The sequence below is a fragment of the Aotus nancymaae genome, unplaced genomic scaffold (assembly GCF_030222135.1).
Source record: "Aotus nancymaae isolate 86718 unplaced genomic scaffold, 86718_ANA_hifiasm-v0.15.2.pri h1tg000155l, whole genome shotgun sequence".
NCBI classification, from domain to species: domain Eukaryota; kingdom Metazoa; phylum Chordata; class Mammalia; order Primates; family Aotidae; genus Aotus; species Aotus nancymaae.
In genome coordinates, this window is record NW_026988570.1 from 252,550 (window position 1) to 273,182 (window position 20,633).

The 20,633-nt window shown below is 36.4% G+C and overlaps 1 protein-coding gene across 1 annotated transcript in view; it reads left to right on the forward strand.

Moving 5' to 3' along the window:
• Positions 1-20,633, forward strand: part of ZC3H8 (zinc finger CCCH-type containing 8) — a 37,751-nt gene that overhangs the window by 6,843 nt on the left and 10,275 nt on the right. The window contains exons 3-8 of the mRNA XM_021673630.2: positions 11,140-11,362; positions 12,958-13,070; positions 15,313-15,429; positions 16,117-16,228; positions 17,888-17,997; positions 18,840-18,886. Of these exons, the coding sequence (XP_021529305.1) occupies positions 11,140-11,362; positions 12,958-13,070; positions 15,313-15,429; positions 16,117-16,228; positions 17,888-17,997; positions 18,840-18,872 (708 nt within the window). The 3' untranslated portion in view covers positions 18,873-18,886. The remainder of the gene's footprint in view (positions 1-11,139; positions 11,363-12,957; positions 13,071-15,312; positions 15,430-16,116; positions 16,229-17,887; positions 17,998-18,839; positions 18,887-20,633) is intronic.

A 20,633-nucleotide genomic window follows, 5' to 3' on the forward strand; every position in this document is an offset into this window, starting at 1 on the left:
TTTCTTTTTTCTTTTTTTTTCTTTTCTTTTTTTTTTAAAGACGGGGTTTCACCATGTTGGTCAGGCTGGTCTTGAACTCCCGACCTCAGGTGATCCGCCCGCCTTGGCCTCCCAGAGTGCTGGGATTACAGGCAGGAGCCACCGCGCCTGGCCCTCAAACTCCTGATTTCAAGTCATCAGCCTGCTTTGGCCTCCCAAGGTGCTGGGATTACAGGTGTGAGCCACAATGCCTGGCCACAGCTTATTTAAAAGAGAATACCCAGATAAACACTTTGCAAGTTAAGAAAGAGCATTACCTCAGAGATATTGATGGTTTGATTTCAGACCACCACAATAAAGCAAATATTGCAGTAAAGCTAGGCACATAATTTTTTTGGTTTCCCAGTGCATATAAAAGTTACATTTATACTATATCATAGTCTGTTAGGTGTGCAATACCACTTTATCTTAGAAAACAGTATATATCTTAATTAAAAATTCTTTGTTGCTAAAAAATGTTAATGATCAGCAAGTCATCGTCTTTTTGCTGGTAGAGGGTCTTGCCTCAATGTTGTTGGCTGCTGAGGGTGGTGATTGGTAAACATTAAGGTGGCTCTGGCAATTTCTTAAAATAGGCCAGCAGAGATCTAAGATGGCTGATCACTAGCAGCTCGGGCTCGTAGTTCCCAGTGAAAGCGCAGAGAACGAGAGGACGCCACACTTTCAGATGAATATTTGTTGCTCACGGACCAGGAGATTCCCAGCAGAGGAGCCCCACATGTCACCAGGGCGACTCTTGTGGCCGGTGCGACGGTTTTTGGTGCAGAGTCCGGAGATTCCCAGGCAGAAAAGCAACATCAATGTTAACACCGCTGTTTTGGCTGGCGCAGTGGATTGCTCAGATTTCGGCGCTGGGAATCAACAAGTTGGACGTCTGCTCAGAGACCTAGTTAGAAAGTCGGTAATTACAGAGACAACAGACGGATAAATATATAATGAGGGAAGAAATCAGCGTAAAAAGGCAGAGAATACTCAAAATCAGAATGCCTCTCCCTCTACCGGGGATCGCAATTCCTCATCAGTAACGGAACAAAGCTTAATAGATTACGAGTGTGTTCCAATAACAGAAGCAGGTTTCAAAACGTGGGTGATAAGAAACTTCTGTGAATTAAAAGAACTTGTTCTAACCCAATGCAAAGAAACTAAGAACCTTGAAAAAAGGTTTGACGAAATGTTAACGAGAATGGACAATTTAGAGAGGAATATAAGTGAATTGATGGAGCTGAAAAACACAACACGAGAACTTCGCGAAGCATGCACAAGTTTAAACAGTCGAATTGATCAAGTAGAAGAAAATATATCAGAAGTCGAGGACCAGCTCAGTGAAATGAGACGAGAAAACAAGATTGGAGAAAAAAGGATGAAAAGGAATGAGCAAAGTCTTCAGGAAATATGGGACTATGTGAAAAGACCTAATTTACATTTGATAGGTGTACCTGAATGTGATGAAGAGAATGAATCCAAGTTGGAAAATACTCTTCAGGATACCATTCAGGAAAACTTTCCCAACCTGGCAAGGCAGGGTAATATTCAACTCCAGGTAATACAGAGAACACCACAAAGATATTCTTCAAGAAGACCAACCCCAAGGCACATAATCGCCAGATTTATTAGGGTTGAAATGAAGGAGAAAATACTAAGGACAGCCAGAGAGAAAGGTCAGGTTACCCATAAAGGGAAACCTATCAGACTTACAGCAGATCTCTCAGCAGAAACCCTACAAGCCAGAAAAGAGTGGGGACCAATATTTAACATCCTTAAAGAAAAGAACTTTCAACCCAGAATTTCCTATCCAGCCAAACTAAGCTTTATAATTGAAGGAAAAATTAAATACAAACAAGTACTTAGAGAGTTCACCACCACCAGGCCTGCTTTACAAGAGCTTCTGAAAGAAGCACTATACATATAAAGGAACAACCAATATCAGCCTTTCCAAAAATATATCAAAAAGCAAAGAGCATTAACGCAATGAAAAATTTACACTAACTAATGGGCAAAACAGCCAGCTAGCATCAAATGCCAGTATTAAAGTTATATATATTCTAATCAGATAAAAAGCCAAAACCCATTGGTATGCTGCATCCAGACCCATCTCACATGCAACGATACACAAAGACTCAAAACAAAGAGAAGGAGGAAGATTTATCAACCAACCAGAGAGTAAAAATAAACAAATAAATAAAAAGCAGGAGATGCAATTCTCGCCTCTGATAAAGTAGACTTTAAAACAACAAAGAGCAAAAGAGGCAAAGAAGGACATTACATAATGGCAAAAGGATCAATGTAACAAGAAGAGCTAACGATGTTATAGATCAACGAGACAGAAAATTAACAAGGACATCCAGGACTTGAACTCAGACCCGGAACAAGTAAACTTAATAAACATTTATAGAACTCTCCACGTCAAATACATAAAACATACATTACCACCTCACACCTATTCCATAAGTGACTACATAATTGGAAGTAAATCACTCCTCAGTAATCGCATAGCATTTCATAGGTTTAAATGAAATATTGGTTGGCTGCTCATTTGTTATTTTCTTCCCTTATTCCTTCCTGTTTACATCAAGTATAATTATTGGTATAAAAGAGGTTTTTAATACCCATTACTAAACTGCATTCTAGCCTGGGCAAGAAAGCAATACTCCCATTCTCTCTCTCTCTTTCTCTTCCTTTTTCCTCCTCTTCTTTATTTTTCTTTCTTTCTTTAAAAAAAAAAAAAAAGGCCAGTAGTAAAGTTTGTCACCTCAATTGACTTCTCCTTTTAGAAAAGATTTCTCTGTAGCATGTGATGCAGTTTGATAGCATTTTACCCACAGGAGAACTTCTTTCAAAATTGGAGTCAATTCTCTCAACCTCTACCACTGCTTTATCAATTAGGTTTATATAATATTCTAAATCTGTTGTCATTTCAACAATATTCATAGCATCTTCACTAGAAATAGATTGCATCTTAAGAAACCACTTTGCTCACTCATAGGAAGCAACACCTCATCTCTTTGAGTTTGATCATGAAGTTGCAACAATTCAGTCATGTCTTCAGTCTCTACTTCTAATTCTAGGTCTTGTGCAGTTTCCACCACACCTGCAACTGCTTCCTCTAGTAGTCTTGAACACCTCAGAGTCATCCCTGATGACTGAAATTAACTTCTTTCAAACTCCTGTTAATGTTGACATTTGACCTTCTGCCATGAATCATGAGTGTTCTTGATGGCATCTAAAATAGTGAATCATTTCTAGAAGGTTTTCAATTTACTCTGCCCCGATCCATCAGAGAAATAACTTTCTATGGCGACTATAACCTTAAAAAGTGTATTTCTTTCTGAAATAAAACTTGAAAGTCAATTATTCCTTGATCCGTGAGCTGCAGAATGGATGTTGTATTTGTGGACATGAAAATCATTAATCTCCATCTGAGCTCCCGGGTGCATTGTCAGTGAAAGTATTATTTCAAAAGATATTTTTTCTGAGCAATAGGTCTCAACAGTGGGCTTAAAATATTCAGTAAACCATGCTGTAAACAGATATACTGCCATCTAGGCTTTGTTGTTCCATGTATAGAACACAGGCAGAGTATATTTAGTGTAATTTTTAAGGGCCCTAAAATTTTTAGATTGGCAAATAAGCATTGGTTTCAACTTAAAGTCACCAGCTGCATTAGCTCCTAACTAGAGTTAACCTTTTTGAAGCCTTTTAAAGTATTTTTTTGTTTGTATAAATTTAGGGGTGCAAGTACAATTTCGTTACATGCATAGATTGTAGTGGTGAAGTCAGGGTATTCTTTGAAGCTTTGAAGTGAGGTATTGACTTCTCCTCTCTAGTTATGAAAGTCTTAGGTGGCATCTTCCAATATAAAGCTGTTTCATTTACACTGAAAATCTGTTTAGTGTAGCCACCTTCATCAGTGATCTTAGCTAGATCTGGATAATTTGCAGCATTTACATCAGCACTTGTTGCTTCATGCACTTTTTTTGTTTGTTTGTTTGAGACGGAGTCTTGCTCTGTCACCCAGGCTGGAGTGCAGGCGTTGGTGCCATCTTGGTTCACTGCGTCCTCTGCCTCTTGGGTTCAAGCGGTTCTGCCTCAGCCTCCTGAGTAGCTAGGACTACAGGTGTGCAACATCACTCCTGGCTAATTTTTGCATTTTTAATAGAGACAAGGTTTCACCATGGTGGCCAGGCTGGTCTTGAACTTCTGGCCTCAAGTGATCTGCCTCCCTCGGCCTCCCAAAGTGCTGGGATTACAAGCTTGAGCCACCACACCCAGCCCATCACATACTTTTATGTGATGGAGACATTGTCTATCCTTAAACCTCAAGAACCAACCTTTGCTAACGCCAGAGTTTTCTTCTGCTGCTTCCTCACGTTTTTCCACCTTTATAGAATTGAAGAGAGTTAGGGCCTTGCCCTGGATTAGGCTTTGGCTTAAGGGAATGTTGTGACTGGTTTGATCTTCTATCCAGACCAATACAACTTCTTGTGTATCAGCAATAAGGCTGTTTTGTGTTCATAGTGTGTTCACTGGAGTAGCACTTTTAATTTCCTTCAAGAACCTTCCCTTTGCATTCACAAGTTGGCTATTTGGCTTATGAGGCCTAGCTTTCAGCCTGTCTCAGCTTTTGACATGCCTTTCTCACTAAGCTTAATCATTTCTAGCTTTTGATTTCAAGAGAGAGCGATGACTCTTCCTTTCACTTGAACACTTAGAAGCTACTGTAGGGTTATTAATTAGTCTAATTTCAGTATCTTAGTGTCTCAGGGAATAGGGAAGCCTGAGGAGAGAGGGAGGGAGGGAGGAGAATGGCTAGTTGGTGGAGTAGTCAGAATACATGCAACATTTATCGATTAAGTTTGCCATCTTATGTGAGCATGGTCATGGCACCCCTCAAAAATTGGAATAGTAACTTCAAAGACCACTGATCACAGATCACTATAACAGATATTATAAAAAAGTTTGAAATATTGTGAGAATTACCAAAATGAGATGCAGAGTGAGCACATGCTTTTTGAAAAATGGTGCCAATAGACTTGTTTGATGCAGGGTTGCCACAAACCTTCAGTTTGTAAAGGAAATGCATTATTTGTGATGTGCAATAAAATAGACATTAAAGTAAGGTATACCTATAAGTTTCTTTGTAAGTAAGTCATATCTTATATACGTTTTGTTCTATTTATTGCTAAGTGTTTAAATTAAACTTGTGAATAATTTTTTCTTAAGTATCATATTCTAGCTGTTGTTTCTCATTTGGTTGGCATACGCTCATATGTAGGGATGCATGGAAGACAGAGTTTTGAGTTCTTGTTAACATTTCTGAAAATATCTTGAATTTATCCTCATTGTTGATAGATTGGCTGAAATAGAATTAAGTTTGAGGTTACTGCTCCAGTGTCTTCTATCCAGCATTACAAAGGTCAAGGCTTACTAATTTCATTCTAGTATCTTTGTAAGTATCCTGTTTTCTCTGGAAGCTTTAAGGTTCTTCTCTTCATTCTTGGTGTTCTTAATTCTATGAGATTGAGAATCTTTTTTTCATTCATTCTGCTTAGTGCTGTTATGGTGAGATTATTTACTCACATCCTTTGTAAGTGAGACATAATCATCTCTTCTTTTTTATCTCTTTTTTCTTTATATCCCAGTGTATTTCCTCTGTTTCTATTTATCATTATTTCGTAAATTACAATTGAACTAAGATCTTATTCTTGTTTTGATAGCTTTCTAACATTGTTTTTGAATATATTTTGCATATCTATGTCTTTTTAAATTTTTGAGTTCTTCTCAAATGATAGTTGCTTCTTCTGGATCTGTTTTTCAGTGATTTTCTTGCTTCTTTGTTATGTTCTGTAGATCAGGGATCAAATAAGCATTTTCTATAAAGGACAAGGCAATCAATATTTTAGGTTTTTAAGCCAAGAAGCAAAACTGAGGGTGTTATGTAGGTACTTATATAATGAAGGAGAGAAAACAAGTTTCTACAACCTTTGACTGATAGAATTCAGTACATAATAATAATTGTTTTTTAATACAAGTCTACTAATGAGAAAAATGGGATTCTTCTTTGTGAGGTAATTATTTGCTTAATTGGGATTCAAAGTTGTTCCTTATCAATATTGATTGCTAAGATTCATCTGTTTAAGCTGATATATAATAATAATTCATCTCTGAAAATGACTTTTTACTACATATAGATACTACCAAATACTGATAACAGTTCACCAGAATATGATTTTAATTGAGCATATTCATTGCCTGGAAGGCATTTATGGAACTTTATTGATTCTTCTCTTAGATTTGTCTTTTAGTATGTTGTTACATTGCAGATGAATTATTGCCAATTGAAGATTAGGTGGAAGCTCCTCAGTTGCATAGTTAAATGAATTTTGAAGCACTTGCACTAGTCTGAAAAAACACTTCTGGAACTGTTTGTGCAAAATATATCTGCTGCAAATTAATGTGCATATGGAGATCTTGTTCCTGTTTTAACTTTGAACAGCACAGTGATACCAAGCAGTATCATTAACACCTGTGAATTCATTAAACGCCAAGGAAAACCACTGGAAATTATTTGCCTGATTTTAAATTGTCTGATAACGCTCCAGTTTCCTCATGTCTTTGAGCAGCTGTTTTTGCCAAAAGGCCGCTTATCTTAAGAACTTTATTTTCTCTGGACAGATTTCTTTAACTGCTGTAATCAACCTCAGCTTTCTTTGATTGGCTACAAATGAAACTTACTTTGATTATAGCTTTGTTTTTGTTTTATTTTTGGAAAGAAAGAAATTTGTGGATATAATGTATTTTAAATTTTCTAATTAAAAATAATTTTAATCAGAAGAGAGCTGGATTAAAATTTTCTAATTTTTCTCTTACTCTCGTGAGTTGGGAATATTGTGATGAATGCTTAATACTGTAATGTCAACATACATTGTGTTCTTTTAGCTCTACTGTAGTATTGTCACATAATAACCACAGTGCTTTGCCATCTGACTTGACAGTAAAATAATCCACAGTTCACTGTGCCTCTAAATACTTGATATTTGAATGCTTTTCATGTTTTGATGTGGTAGGTATGCACTGGTAATAAAAAAAAAAACATAAAATGGCATGAGGTACTCAATGAGGCACTCAAAATGTTGTCAATTTATAACTGTCAGGGCAATTTGTAGTGCACTGAGCATCTCTATGAAGTGATGAGAATGCCATGAAGTTCTCTTGCAGCTACTCAACTCTGCTGTTGTAGCAAGGAAGCACTCCACATAATATGTAAGTGAATGAGTATGCCTGTGTTCCAATAAAACTGTATTTATGGACTCTGAAGTTTGAATTTTATATAATTTTCAAGTGTCATAAAATGCTCTTTTGATTTTGTTTGTTTGTTTCAACCATGAAAACATAGGTAAAGTTCATTCTTAGCTTGTGGGTGGTTACAAACACAGGTGGCAGTGTGGATTTTGCCTTTGGGTTGTAGTTCGCTGACTCCAGCTCTAGATTTTTGTCACATGCCTTTGTATTCTTTTGTTGTCCATTCATTTAAGAAAGGCCCGGAGAGTTAATAGATGTCCTCTGCTGATGTGTTGGTAAATTTGTGTCTCTAAAGGCCTTTCCTCTAAATGGGAAGCCTGACTGGGTGGTAAGTGAGTGGGCTCTGTGGATAGGAGGTTTCCCAGCAGTGTAACAGTTCTCAGTCCACTTTGTGCCATGTACCCCCTTTAGCAGTCTGATGAAGCCTATGGACCTCTTTTCAGAGTTTTTTAAGTGTATAAAATAAAATATGTTTGATTACAGAGGAAATTGATTTGATTGAAATATAGTTTATCAAAATATTAAAAACAAGTGCTATAGAGTAATATGTTCTTTATTAATATACTGAATAATAAGACCTAGCAGAGGAGCAAGTCTGATTATTCTAATTTTGCAGTGGCCATGAACATAAAGATATTTTGAGATCTGCAACAACTATAATATGATATCTGAAAATATCTGTGATTTGTATTAGTGACACTCACAGATACGGCTGATACTGCTATGTTTTCTTCTCCTATGTTCAAAACAGAAGAACATATTTGAACATACTTCCTTTGTTCAAATACCAAATGTTAGTTTGGAGGTTGATGAAAATACGTGGTTTTCTTCTCATTCAAGTTCACTGAATTTTCTGAATTCAATCCATAGGCCCTTGAGGGGGGTCTCTGGACAGCAGGGTGAGAATTCATTCGTGTTTTATTGTGAGTAGGATGGAGTATTTTTCTGGTAGGGGTTGCTCCCAAATGCCAGCATGTAGAAGATTTAGTACCTCCATGTGGGTGGTCTTAGTACCCACATATGAAGACTTAGCTTTTACCTGACATTCTCTTCTGTTTCTTCGGATGACAGCCTTCTCTTTTTTCCTAGGGAAAAGTACCTGAGTAATTGTGTTCTGGAGAGGGATAGGGCAGAGAGAATTTGTTGTAACAGCTTTGTCTGTTTTATGTAGAATTTGAATTCTCATTTATAGCCCCATTTCTCACACTGTACCTAAGCCCAAACTTTAGAGCATAACTTCCTTTTTGTCTGCCAGAAATTTGTTGACTTTCAGTTCCTGATGAATGCACTTCATGCCCCCCATACACACACACATACACACAAACGTAACACACACACGCAGAGCAAGAGACATTGTTACCTGTACTTTTATATTTGGGGGGGTTTCTGGAGGCCATACTAGTTCAGTAAACCATCTTGAATCAAAAAAAGTTATTTAGACTCTGTTACAAAAGGAGAATGGGGTTATAATCATGTTTGTATACTTTGTAAATTATACAATAAACAAACTGAAGCAATGAGTTTATAGCTAAGTGAAGAAAAGTATTTCAGTAATTTGTATTTTATGTATTTCAATGCCGTCTGAAAATAATCATTAGTAATATTGATCCCTACTGTATAATAAAACAGCACAATTGATGATTGTCCTGGCTTTATTAATGTTGCCAGATTGTTTCATGTCTTCATTTAATACAAGTCAGACGTATTACTTGTCATAAAAGGAATCTGCTTCAATACTGTCGGCCTATGTGTTTTGTGCAGGCAGAGGGAACTTAATCACTCATTTGGATCATTTTAATATTTTGATTGAGATGCACTGAAGAAAATCTCATGTCTATGTATTTGATTAAGCCAAACTTCATAGGAGCTGCTGCATACTAAATAATTGTTTTGGTTCCTCCATGCCAACTAAACAAAATTAAAGGCTAAAACCAAAGTAAACATAATCCATCACAGATTCTGTGTATATCTATCGTCTATCACAGCCAGCCAACTTTTTCATAAAGGATCAGATAGTGAATCTTTTCAGCTTTATGGGCCATGTTGTCTCTATCACAACTAAGACAATATGTAAATGAATAAATGTGACTGGTGTTCCAGTAAAACTGTATTTACAAAAACAGGTGGTGAAGCTGAAAGTTTGCCAACCCCTTATCTATCAGTCTAGAGTTATATTTACAAGTTTATTCTATGGTGTTAGTGGGAAAAAGGTACTCTTTCTTAAGACTTGGAGACAAGAAGCTTGGTGGCCTGAAGATAATAGATTGGTTGGTAGTCTTGTCTGTGTAGTGTAGATATGGTACAATTGAGGCCAATGTCAGATCAAGAAACTTCCTCAGCTCGTTTGGATTCTTTAAGCAGGGAGCACGTTCATTTTCTAGGCTTATAATCAGTTCTCTGGTGGAGCAACTCCTAACTTTGAAGTTAACCATCAAAAGTAAACCATTGCTGGGCCTGGTGGCTCACACTTGTAATCCCAGCACTTTGGGAGGTTGAGGTGGGCAGATCACTTGAGGTCAGGAGTTCGAGACCAGCCTGGCCAAAATAGTGAAACCGCATCTCTACCAAAAATACAAAAATTAGCTGGGTGTGGTGGCACACACCTGGAGTCCCAGCTACTCGAGAGGCTGAGACAAGGGAATTGCTTGAACCTGAGAAGCAGAGGTTGCAGTGAGCTGAGATTGTGCCACTACACTCTAGCCTGGGCAATAGAGACCGTCAAAAAAAAAAAAAAGTAAACTGTTAAAAGCAAACTGTTAATATATTAATATATTAGGTGGCCCAATTTAACAGTTTACTTTTTTTTTTTTTGGTTGATTCTTCTGTTTGTTGTATTTTTTGTTTGTTTTGAGTTTGCTTCTTAGTTACGTGAAAGCAAATAAGGGACCAGGCCCCAAAGTATGCTGTGAAACAATCATTTGCCCACTGTAATGATAGGCATGCCATTTCTTCCTGACATCAGAATAGGAGCCCTGATCATTTTTTTTAAAATAAACTTTTTGATTAAAATGTGTCCTACATACTAATTATAATTATACAGTTCGATATACCTGTGTCACCAAGTGTAGACACATGCGTAACCAATACTTGAAAATTTTTATGCAGAAATTGCTTTAAGTCATCTGCTATGATCAGTTTGGGCTCCTCTAGGATTAGCTCCCATACCTGGGTTCCTGTTCCTGTGGGTGCCAGAATTCTTCACCATTGCCTTGGGCACTTGCAATAACGGAATTAGGAAACTGTTTCCAAAAGTAAAGTTAACTCGATTACAGAGAACAGGGTAGTTCTTTATTTCTTGTCATCATTGCTGCTACCACTGCTGTGAGTTATAGAAGAAAGACTAGGCTTTGGTAGCTGAAATATATCTTAAGTGTAAGTGAGTTTTCATATGGGCCATTACAGTTTACTTGATGTTTTACAAAATAATAAATTATCAAAGACATTTAAAAGTACTGTCAATGCAAAGGCAGAAATGTAATGTGTGAACTAAATAATCCTCTCATATCAAATAATTAAGATTTAGGGGTTTAGACTTTTAATTCAGTCAAAGGCATACAGTGTACAAATTTAGAATCTTCCCTCAAATCATCTTTAATGATAGATATGTCATAGTGGTTGGTTAGTTTGTTTTTAATTCCAGAAGTTTTCAAATATGAGTGGAGAGAATAGTTTATGAACTCCATGTACCTATTACCCAACTTCAGCAACGATCAGTTTGTAGCCAATCTTGTTTCTTCTGTATAGCCAGATTGTTTTGAATCATGCTAGGTTTTTTAAATTGAAGTTTTAATTTTTACTTAGTTCAGACACTTTGGAAACTCTACAATATCACCAAAAAGTTCACTGCATAGAAAATCAAGAAGTAAGGACTATGATGTATATAGTGATAAGGATATCTGCAATCAGGAACCAGAAGACAATTTTGCCAAAGAGCTTCAGCAATACATACAAGCCAGAGAAATGGCAAATGCTGCTCAACCTGAAGAACCTATGAAGAAAGAAGGAGTAAAAGATACCCCACAGGGTAAGAGTCGAACTATTTTATCATTTAAAGTTTATCTGGAGAAGCAGTCACAGTTGTCCGTATGTGGACAGAGGATTTTTCCTTGCACTTTATCTCATGATAAGAATATGGTTTTCATGGATATTTACACCAGACATGAGCTTACATGGTCTGAGACCCCACGTGAGACCTGGCCCCTTAGTGCATTAAATGCTCGGTTTGTAGAAGGAGCTGGAAGATGGAGGTGAGTTATCAAAGGCCATGTCTATTTCTAAAGGGAGAATGCTGAAGTCCTTTCCTCCGCATGTATGAAGGATAGGATATGCCTGTTTTTATTGCTGTCATTTAAAGAGGCATTGACTGGAATGGTTGTTTGTCAGACTGTGACTCAGAAATATATTCTTTTAGATTACTAAAATGAGATTTAGCCATAAATATGAGGGCAAATGGCAATTATAAATGAAATTTTTGGCCAGGTGCGGTGGCTTACGCTTGTAATCCCAGTACTTTGGGATGCCAAGGCGGGTGGATCACTTGAGGTTAGGAGTTTGAGGCCAGCATGGCCAACATGGTAAAACCTTGAAAATTAACAGGGCATGGTGGCACACCTCTGTGATCCCAGCTACTCAAGAGGCTGAGGCATGAGAATCACTTGAGCCTGGGAGGTGGAGGTTACAGTGAGCCGAGATCGTACACTGCACTCCAACCTGGGCAACAGAGCGAGACTCTGTCACAAAAAAAAAAAAAAAAAAAATTAAATTTTTAATGCTGTCATTTTTTTTTTTGTTTTCTCTTTTTAAAATGGATATCTATTGCTTGAACCCAGGAGTTCGAGGCTCTAGTAAACTATGATCATGCCGTTGGTGGATGGATGGATAAATGCATGGATGGATAGATAGATAGAGAAATAAAAACTTAATCTATTTAAAATGTTTTCAGTGAAAAATCTGACAGTAATATATGAGGTCATTTTAAACACTTAAAGCTTTTACTGTTCCAGTTCCTAATTAGATCTACCATACTCTAAACACTTCACAATGATCTACCTTAGAGCTTGTAAGACTGATTTTATTATCTTGCTTTTTTCTTGACAATACCTTATATATTTTTAAAAAGAATGAATAGAGAATCCAGATTGTATTAACATAATTCTCTTTTTGGTCCCTTAGTCCCAGAGCTTCTAGAAAGACCGGTCAGTATCATGCCAGTTTTCACTTATTGAGCCTTAGATAACTTTCCTAAATTATTGTAAATCATACTTCTTTTTGCTGTTTGAGTCTCACTCTGTTGCCCAGGCTGGAGTGCAGCAGTGCAGTCATAGCTCATGGTAACCTTGAACTTCTCGGTTCAAGCAATCCTCCTGCCTTAACCTGTAGTCCCAGAGTAGCTGGACTACAGGCACGCACCACCACACCCAGCTAAGTTTTTGTAGAGACAAGAGCTCGCTAAGTTGCCTAGACTGGCCTTGAACTACTAGCCTTGAGCAGTCCGCCTGCCTCAGCTTCCCAAAGAGCTGGGATTACAGACGTGAGCCACTGCACCTGGCCCTGTACTTCTTAAAAGTAAACTACTATTATAACTTTATGTCATTTTTTAAATTAACTTTTTATTTTTAGCTGCTAAACAAAAAAATAAAAATCATAAAGCTGGTCACAAAAATGGCAAACAGAAGAAAATGAAGCGAAAATGGCCTGGCACTGGAAACAAAGGATCAAATTCACAGGAAGAGGTATAAGAACATGTGCTTCTAGGAATACCTGACCCCTGCATGCTTTTGGACTTTATCTTATACTTCAGTGACAAGAAGTGCTGTGTGATATGGAGAGGTGGAAACATCCCACAGAATAAGGATTTTTGGATGAAGGTGTCCTTTTACTATCACTGGGTCCTCCATGTTCTTCCTTTTTATTGCAGCTTTGTTTTTCTCACTAATTAGCTGCCAGCAGCACTTTTAAGCCTTAGTGTTCTCACTGTTGTTCGTGAATATATGCACACAAACTCTGATTTTTTTGAGGCAGAGTCTGGCTCTGTCACCCAGGCTGGAGTGCAGTGGCACTATCTCAGGTCACTACAACCTCTACCTCCCAGGTTCAAGCGATTCTCCTGCCTCAGCCTCCTGAGTAGCTGGGACTACAGGTGCATGCCACCACGCCTGGCTAATTTTTGTATTTTTAGTAGAGATGGGGTTTCACCATGGCAGGCTGGTCTCGAACTCCTGACCTCAGATGATTCACCCATCTGGGCCTCCCAAAGTGCTGAGATTACAGGTGTGAGCCACCGTACCCGGCTGTTCCTTGATTTTTTTTGTGTGTTGTACTGTCAATGACTAGAAAAATGGGAAGCCCAGAGAAGATCAAATAGTCAAGAGGCATTTCAAAGGCCATTGAGTCTTAACAAATTTTTTACTACCAAAGTCCCTCATCCTGACTCCTTCTGCAAATTAAAAATGAATATTTCTGAGCATTGGCCTTACCAAATCTCCCCACTCCTACCTTTTTGTATTTTGATTTTGGTTTTTAGAAGTTCCTTTTCCTTGTTCTGTAGATGTAATCAGGGTAGAATAATAAGTACCTCTTCTGGATTCCACTTTTCTGAGGGCTTTTAACTGGATGGCAACTTTTTTGTATTAGGCTTGGTCACAGGGGACAAGGGTAAGGGAGGTAAAATATTAGAAATACCAAATATTCTAGATTGAAAAACATTTGTATATGATGTAACCCTGCCTCCATATTTTATGAATGAGGAATCTGAAGCCCTGTGGTTAAAGTAATTACCCATAGTCACACAGGGCCAAGCCAGGACTAGGATTTTTTTTCCCAACCCCCTGTCAGTATTCTCTTTGATTTGATTTACATGACTCAAATGATTATTTAGCCAAAGCTGGTAGCCCTCCTACACAAGGAACAAATTCTAAACATATATAGTAGAATTTAATAACATTATAAAATAAAACAAAAGATTTAAACTGGCAGATATTTATAAGACATAAATTTGATGGTGCTAAGTGCAAATTTGACATTATTGTAAATGACTATACAGTCAGTTTCTTTGTTTGTACATACTGTACTCCTAAAATATATTCAAAAATTTTGTATACAGAAAGCTGTAAGCACAAGTTAACATGTAAAAAGTACCTGTGTTCCTGAAGAGCTTAAATGTATTATAAAATTTCCTTTCTTTTTTTACATAAAAATCTTTTATACTTTTATCACCATCTTTGAGGGTATATTTCTAGTTGTGTAGTGACTGTTAATTTGAGCTTGTAAGTGTACTCAACTCACCCAGTGAGCATCTCATTGAAACTATAGATTCCACTGCTTTTTTGGTTCACTCTCTGATTTCCAGCTTTGTCTCTATTGCTCTAAAGATCTTTGTTCTTAGACTTTGCTTTTTAATTATAATACTACCACTTTCATTTAAAAAAAAAGTTTTTTTTTTTTTTGAGATGGAGTCTTGTTCTGTCGCCCAGGCTGGAGTGCAGTGGCATGATCTCAGCTCACTGCAGTCTACACTGGGTTCAAGCAGTTCTTCTGCCTTAGCCTCCTGATGCCCAGCTAATTTTTATATTTTAGTAGAGACGGGATTTCACCATGTTGGCCAGGCTGGTCTTGAACTACTGACCTCAAGTGATCCGCCCACCTCAGCCTCCCAAAGTGCTAGGATTACAGGCATGAGCCACCCCGTCTAGCCCATTTAAAAATGTTTTTCAATCATTTTTACAAAATAAGGGCTATCTATGATAAAATATTCAAATCATACAAACACGAATATTCAATGATGGAATGCTGTTGAAATTGAACAAAACATTTATTTTTAACCTGGTGTACAGAAATCCAAATTTTACATATGAAGGCCAGTTTAGAAGAGTCACCCTTTAAGGCTTTGAAGTTGGTTTAAATAATTTTGTGCATCAGAATAAAATATTTAATTTTCTTTTTCTTACATTTATTTTTTTGTTTTTGTTTTTAAAGGATGGTAAACCTAAAGAGAAGCAGCAGCATTTGAGTCAGGCATTCATCAACCAACATACAGTGGAACGCAAGGGAAAACAAATTTGTAAATATTTTCTTGAAAGAAAATGTATTAAGGTATAAAAATGTGTAAGCAAAAATCTAAAATGTAAAACTGCTCTTTCTGTTTTATACCCTTTTAATTCGTACCTTTAGGTTTTTAAAACTGTTTTCTTCTGGAAAAAAATTCAGTTAGAAAATTTCAGTTAAGTATTCTTTTATGTTTAAAAAATAGCTGGACGCAGTGGCTCACACCTGTAATCCAGCACTTTGGAAGGCTGAGGTGGGCGGATCACCTGAGCTCAGGAGTTCAAGACCAGCCTGGCCAACATGGTGAAACTCCATCTCTACAAAAATACAAAAGTTAGCCGGGCATGGTGGTGCATGCCTGTAGTCCCAGCTACTTGGGAGGCTGAGGCAGGAGAATTGCTTGAACCTGGGAAGTGAAGGCTGCAGTGAGCTGTGATTGTGCCACTGCACTCCAGCCTGGGCTATAGAGCAAGACTGTGTCTCAAAAAAAAAAAAAAAAAAAAAAAAAAAAAAAAGGTAGATAATTTAAAAAAATGCTTTGTGTTTAAAAATGTTTGGGACTTAAAATTTTAAGCAGATACATGTGATGTAGTTAATTTATTGAGAATTAGAATGTGCTACCTCTAAGACTTTGGTTCTTTCTGGAATCATTTGCTTAAAGTTTAGTAGGAATTAAATTGTAATGAGTTGACTATTAGAAATAATGGCTTTTCCTTGCTCCTTCTTTTGGCCTAGGGAGACCAGTGTAAATTTGATCATGATGCAGAGATAGAGAAGAAAAAGGAAATGTGTAAGTTTTATGTACAAGGATATTGTACCAGAGGTGAAAACTGTCTGTATTTGCATAATATCCTTTATCACAAGATATAGTGACTTTACTCTTTATAAATATTTACAGGAACATTTTAAATGTGCAAAATTTTTAATGAAACCAGTGTTTTAGCTATACTAAAAGGATACTATCCAAGCCCAACTTAGTATCAAAGTGATTAAATTGTACATGGATTTTTCATAAGCAAGAAAAGAGGAATTCTTTAAAATGATGATTCTTTCTGCTCAACCTGGGTAGTATAGAGGGTCCATGAGACCTCTTAAAGTCTTCAAGTCTTTCCCAGAAAGCGTGTCACAATTTCTACTGTGATATTGACTAATTGAATCCATATTCAAATAAGCTACTTCATAAAAAGGCAGGGATTACATAATTTGGGAGTACCTGTTTTCTGTGTATTCTGTACTATATAGAAATTAATTGTCTCTTAATTTGCAGAATAACCTTAGTTCTTCAGTGCAAATGGCACAGACAAGTTGAAAATACATGGAACATAAACATTTTAGGTTAATAGCGCCTTTAGTCATCACAGATTTTTTTTTCTTCAGGCATTGAATATAAGGAATATCAAATTGTAAGTTGAGGATTTTTTTCCTAGAAAACAATATTCAAGTTATATAAATTTATTCTGTTGTAAACAAGTCTAATGTACAAAGGATCCAGATTTGTAAGACATGTCATTGTTGACTTTGATTCCTCCACCCCCAAAGGAATGCTTTAAAAATAATCACATTTATCAAGGTATTTAAAATATTTATCTCTTTCATATATGAAACATGCCTGTACTCCATTAGAAGAATGGACATGAAGGAAAAAAGTGACCTGTGATAGCCAATACACTTGATTTATTTATGTAGGCTTTCTAAAATTAGACTTTTTTTTTTTTTTTTAAGACAGAGTCTAGCTCTGTCGCCCAGGCTGGAGTACAGTGGCGTGATCTTGGCTCACTGCAACCTCTACCTCCCTGGCTCAAGCAATTTCCCTGCCTCAGCCTCCCGTGTAGCTGGGATTACAGGTGCATGTCACCACACCCAGCCAATGTGTTTGTATTTTTAGTAGAGATGGGATTTCACCACGTTGGCCAGACTGGTCTTGAATTCCTGACCTCACACAATCCACCCACCTCAGCCTCCCACAGTGCTGGGATTACAGGTGTGAGCCACCACGCCAGGCCTAAAATTAGATTTTTAAATGTAATTCAGTTAATAATTTATCATCTTGTGCTTTAAATAGAGAAATCCAGTTTCTACTAGTAGGAAAGGTCTTTTTTTTTTTTTTTTTTTTTTTTTTTTTGAGACATTGTCTCACGCTGTATCCCAGGCTGGAGTGCAGTGGCACAATCTCGGTTCACTGCAGCATCTGCCTCCCAGGTTCAAATGATTCTGGTGCCTCAACCTCCTGAGTAGCTGGGATTACAGGTGTGCCTGTGCCACCATGCCTGGCTAATTCTTTTGTATTTTTAGTAGAGGCGCGGTTTCACCGTGTCGGGTGGGTTGGTCTCTAACTCCCGGCTTCAAGTGATCCACCCACCTCAGCCTCCTAAAGTGCTGCAATTACAGGTGTGAGCCACCGTGCCCGGCCACAGAGGCTTTTATTTAGGAAAAATAAAGTCTCATTAAATTAGTAACATTATTTCAGTTGGATTAAAATTGTTCTCTTCCTTAACACTTGTGTTACATGAATATCCTTGTAAGTTTTACCATACAGGAACAAAATGTTATCAGGGAGACTATTGCAAGTTTTCTCATGCTCCATTGACTCCTGAAACACAAGAATTGTTGGCTAAAGTGAGTATAATTTTTAATCTTTTTTTTTCTTTTTTAAGGAATATATTTGAACTAAGGATGAGCATTTGAAGATAATTAAGGAGAGTACTTCATAGATTAGCATATGGGATATATTAGGACTGATAATTTAAGGATTCAGTTTAAATATTTTTCATTTGTATATGTTTCCTTGCAGCTGAAAGGAAGATGTATATTCATTGCTGATTTAAGTTGGAATGTTCGTAAAATCTTCAGTGTGATTAGCCATTTTAATAGCTAAGCTAAGCTAAATAAAACAAATCAAATAAGAGAAATAGTATTCCTGTTATGAAGAGTCTTGGAAGGAAAGTTACAAGTTATGGGTTTATAAACATTCTAGAATTACGTCAAAGAATAGTTAAGTAATTTCAAAATGTTTTCTTCAGATATTCTTTCAGTCTGTGAGAAAAGGTTATTGAAAAATTACAGTCATTTGTATTCTTTTATTTCTCATGTTAGTTGGAGCTAGTCTCTTAAAAATTCAATCTGAGTATACATGAAAATAAAAGTCTTTTGAAAGCAACCATACGATCTTGTGGCAAAATGTTCCATTGAGCATATGTAAATATTATGAAGCCAAAAGTTCTTGTTTATAGATATTTTTAGGTTGAAAATATGAATGAAGTTTAATGTGGAATTAGAAGTTGTACCAAATATTTAGTTGTTTATTTGTATGAAATAGATATGGAAAAGTGATATATATAAAATAAGTTTTACAGTTCCTGTAGTAGTAAGAATAATTTGAAAATTATAATAGTATGACAGTATACGTGAATTAGACATGAATGCATAAAAATTATTATGTGATTTTCTTTTCATATTAGGTTTTGGATACTGAAAAGACGTCATGTAAATAAAATAGACATAAAAGGTAAAATTAGAATTTACCACATTTTTTTCCTTTGAACATCTCCAGAAGTTGGCATGTCAGCCTCAATAGGGCTTTTTCCATTTTCTCAAATAGAAGTATTTTTCTTCTTTCTCTGGCACTAAAAAATAATTATAAAATATTTGATATATTTATATACCTATATGGATCTACATCAGCCTGCTTCCTTGTGTGGGCTTGTCTGTCATGTATATTTTTATTCTCCTCTTGTGTCTCTTTGTAGATTTACCAAATATGTACAATTCACAAAACAATATATTTAGTTTTGCTTATGTTTGGATTTTATTTAGACTGTATCATACTCTCTGTATTAATTGATGCCATGGCTGTTTTCACTCAACATTATTCATTCGTGTAGATGCATGCAGCTGTCATTCATTTTTACTCCTATATAACATTTCATTCTATGTTTCTGTTATTTAGTCATTCTACTATTAATATTTAGGTTATTTTCAATTTTTAAAAATACAAAGTCTTGTTGTAAATATCCATGTACATACCTCTTGGTATGAATGTGCACAGGTTATCCACAGTATGTGACAAGGAGTAGAATTATATCATCATAAAATTTAATATAATATCAGTTTTTTCAAGTAGTTGTATCAGTTTATACTCCTGCAAACTGTGTAGAACTCCTATTATTCTACATTTGCCCATACTTCATGCTATCAATACTCGAATTTTTTTTAACCAGTTTAGTGGATTTAAAATACAATTTCTTAACTTAATTTGCATGAAGTACAGCATCTTTTCTTATGCTTACTGGCTTTTGAGTTTCATCTTTGGTGAAATGCCTGTTAATGTCTTTTGCTCATGTTTTTATTGGTCTAACTGTCCTTTATAGATTGATTTCTTATGTATTTATATAATTCTTTATGAGTTATGTGTGGCAGGCCTTCTCCCATTTTGTTGGAAGTCTACAATTTTTTTTTTTTTGAGGCATCTCAGTGAGTAGAATGACTTATTTTGGTAATCTGTTTGTTTCTGGTTAGTTTTATGTTTTGTGTCTCATTTAAGAAATTCTTTATCATGAGGCTGTAAAGTAATTTAATTTTTTTTTTTAAGTTTTGGAGCTTTGTGTTATACATTTATATTTTCATCCTTTGGGAATTGTGTTAATAGTTGGTACAGTAATGGTGCATAGCAAAAACAACCACAAGGCTCTCAGTAGTGAATAACACACAAAAAAACTTACTTTTTATGCATATATAGATTGACTGGGAGTTGGCTGATCTTGTCTGTTCTTGGTTGGGTTGGCTCTGTTTCATATGGCAGATTTGCTGGGACAGTTCTGCCCCATTCTTGTCTAATTCTCCTGGGACCAGTGGGCTAGCTGGGGCCCGTTCTTCTCATGATGTTGGCAGAAACTCAAGAGGGCAAAGCCATGTTTACAGCACATTTACTTATAACCCATTGGCTAAAGTAAGTCATGTGGCCAAGCCCAAAGTCAAGGAGAAGGAAACTATACTCTACCTTTTGTACTTTATGTGTGGGAGGAACTGCTAGAATGAATGAAAAAAGAGTATAGCTATAACTCCAGGGAGAAAGGAAAAAATAATACTAATTGACTTTTTAAAAATGGTATCAGATGGAGGCCTTATATTATTATTATTATTTTTTTCTTCCCATTTTCCTATACGGATAACCAATCTCCCAAGCATTATTTAATTAAAAAGACTGCCCTTTCCCCACTAACCTGTAATGTCCCCGTTGGTATATATCAAGTTTC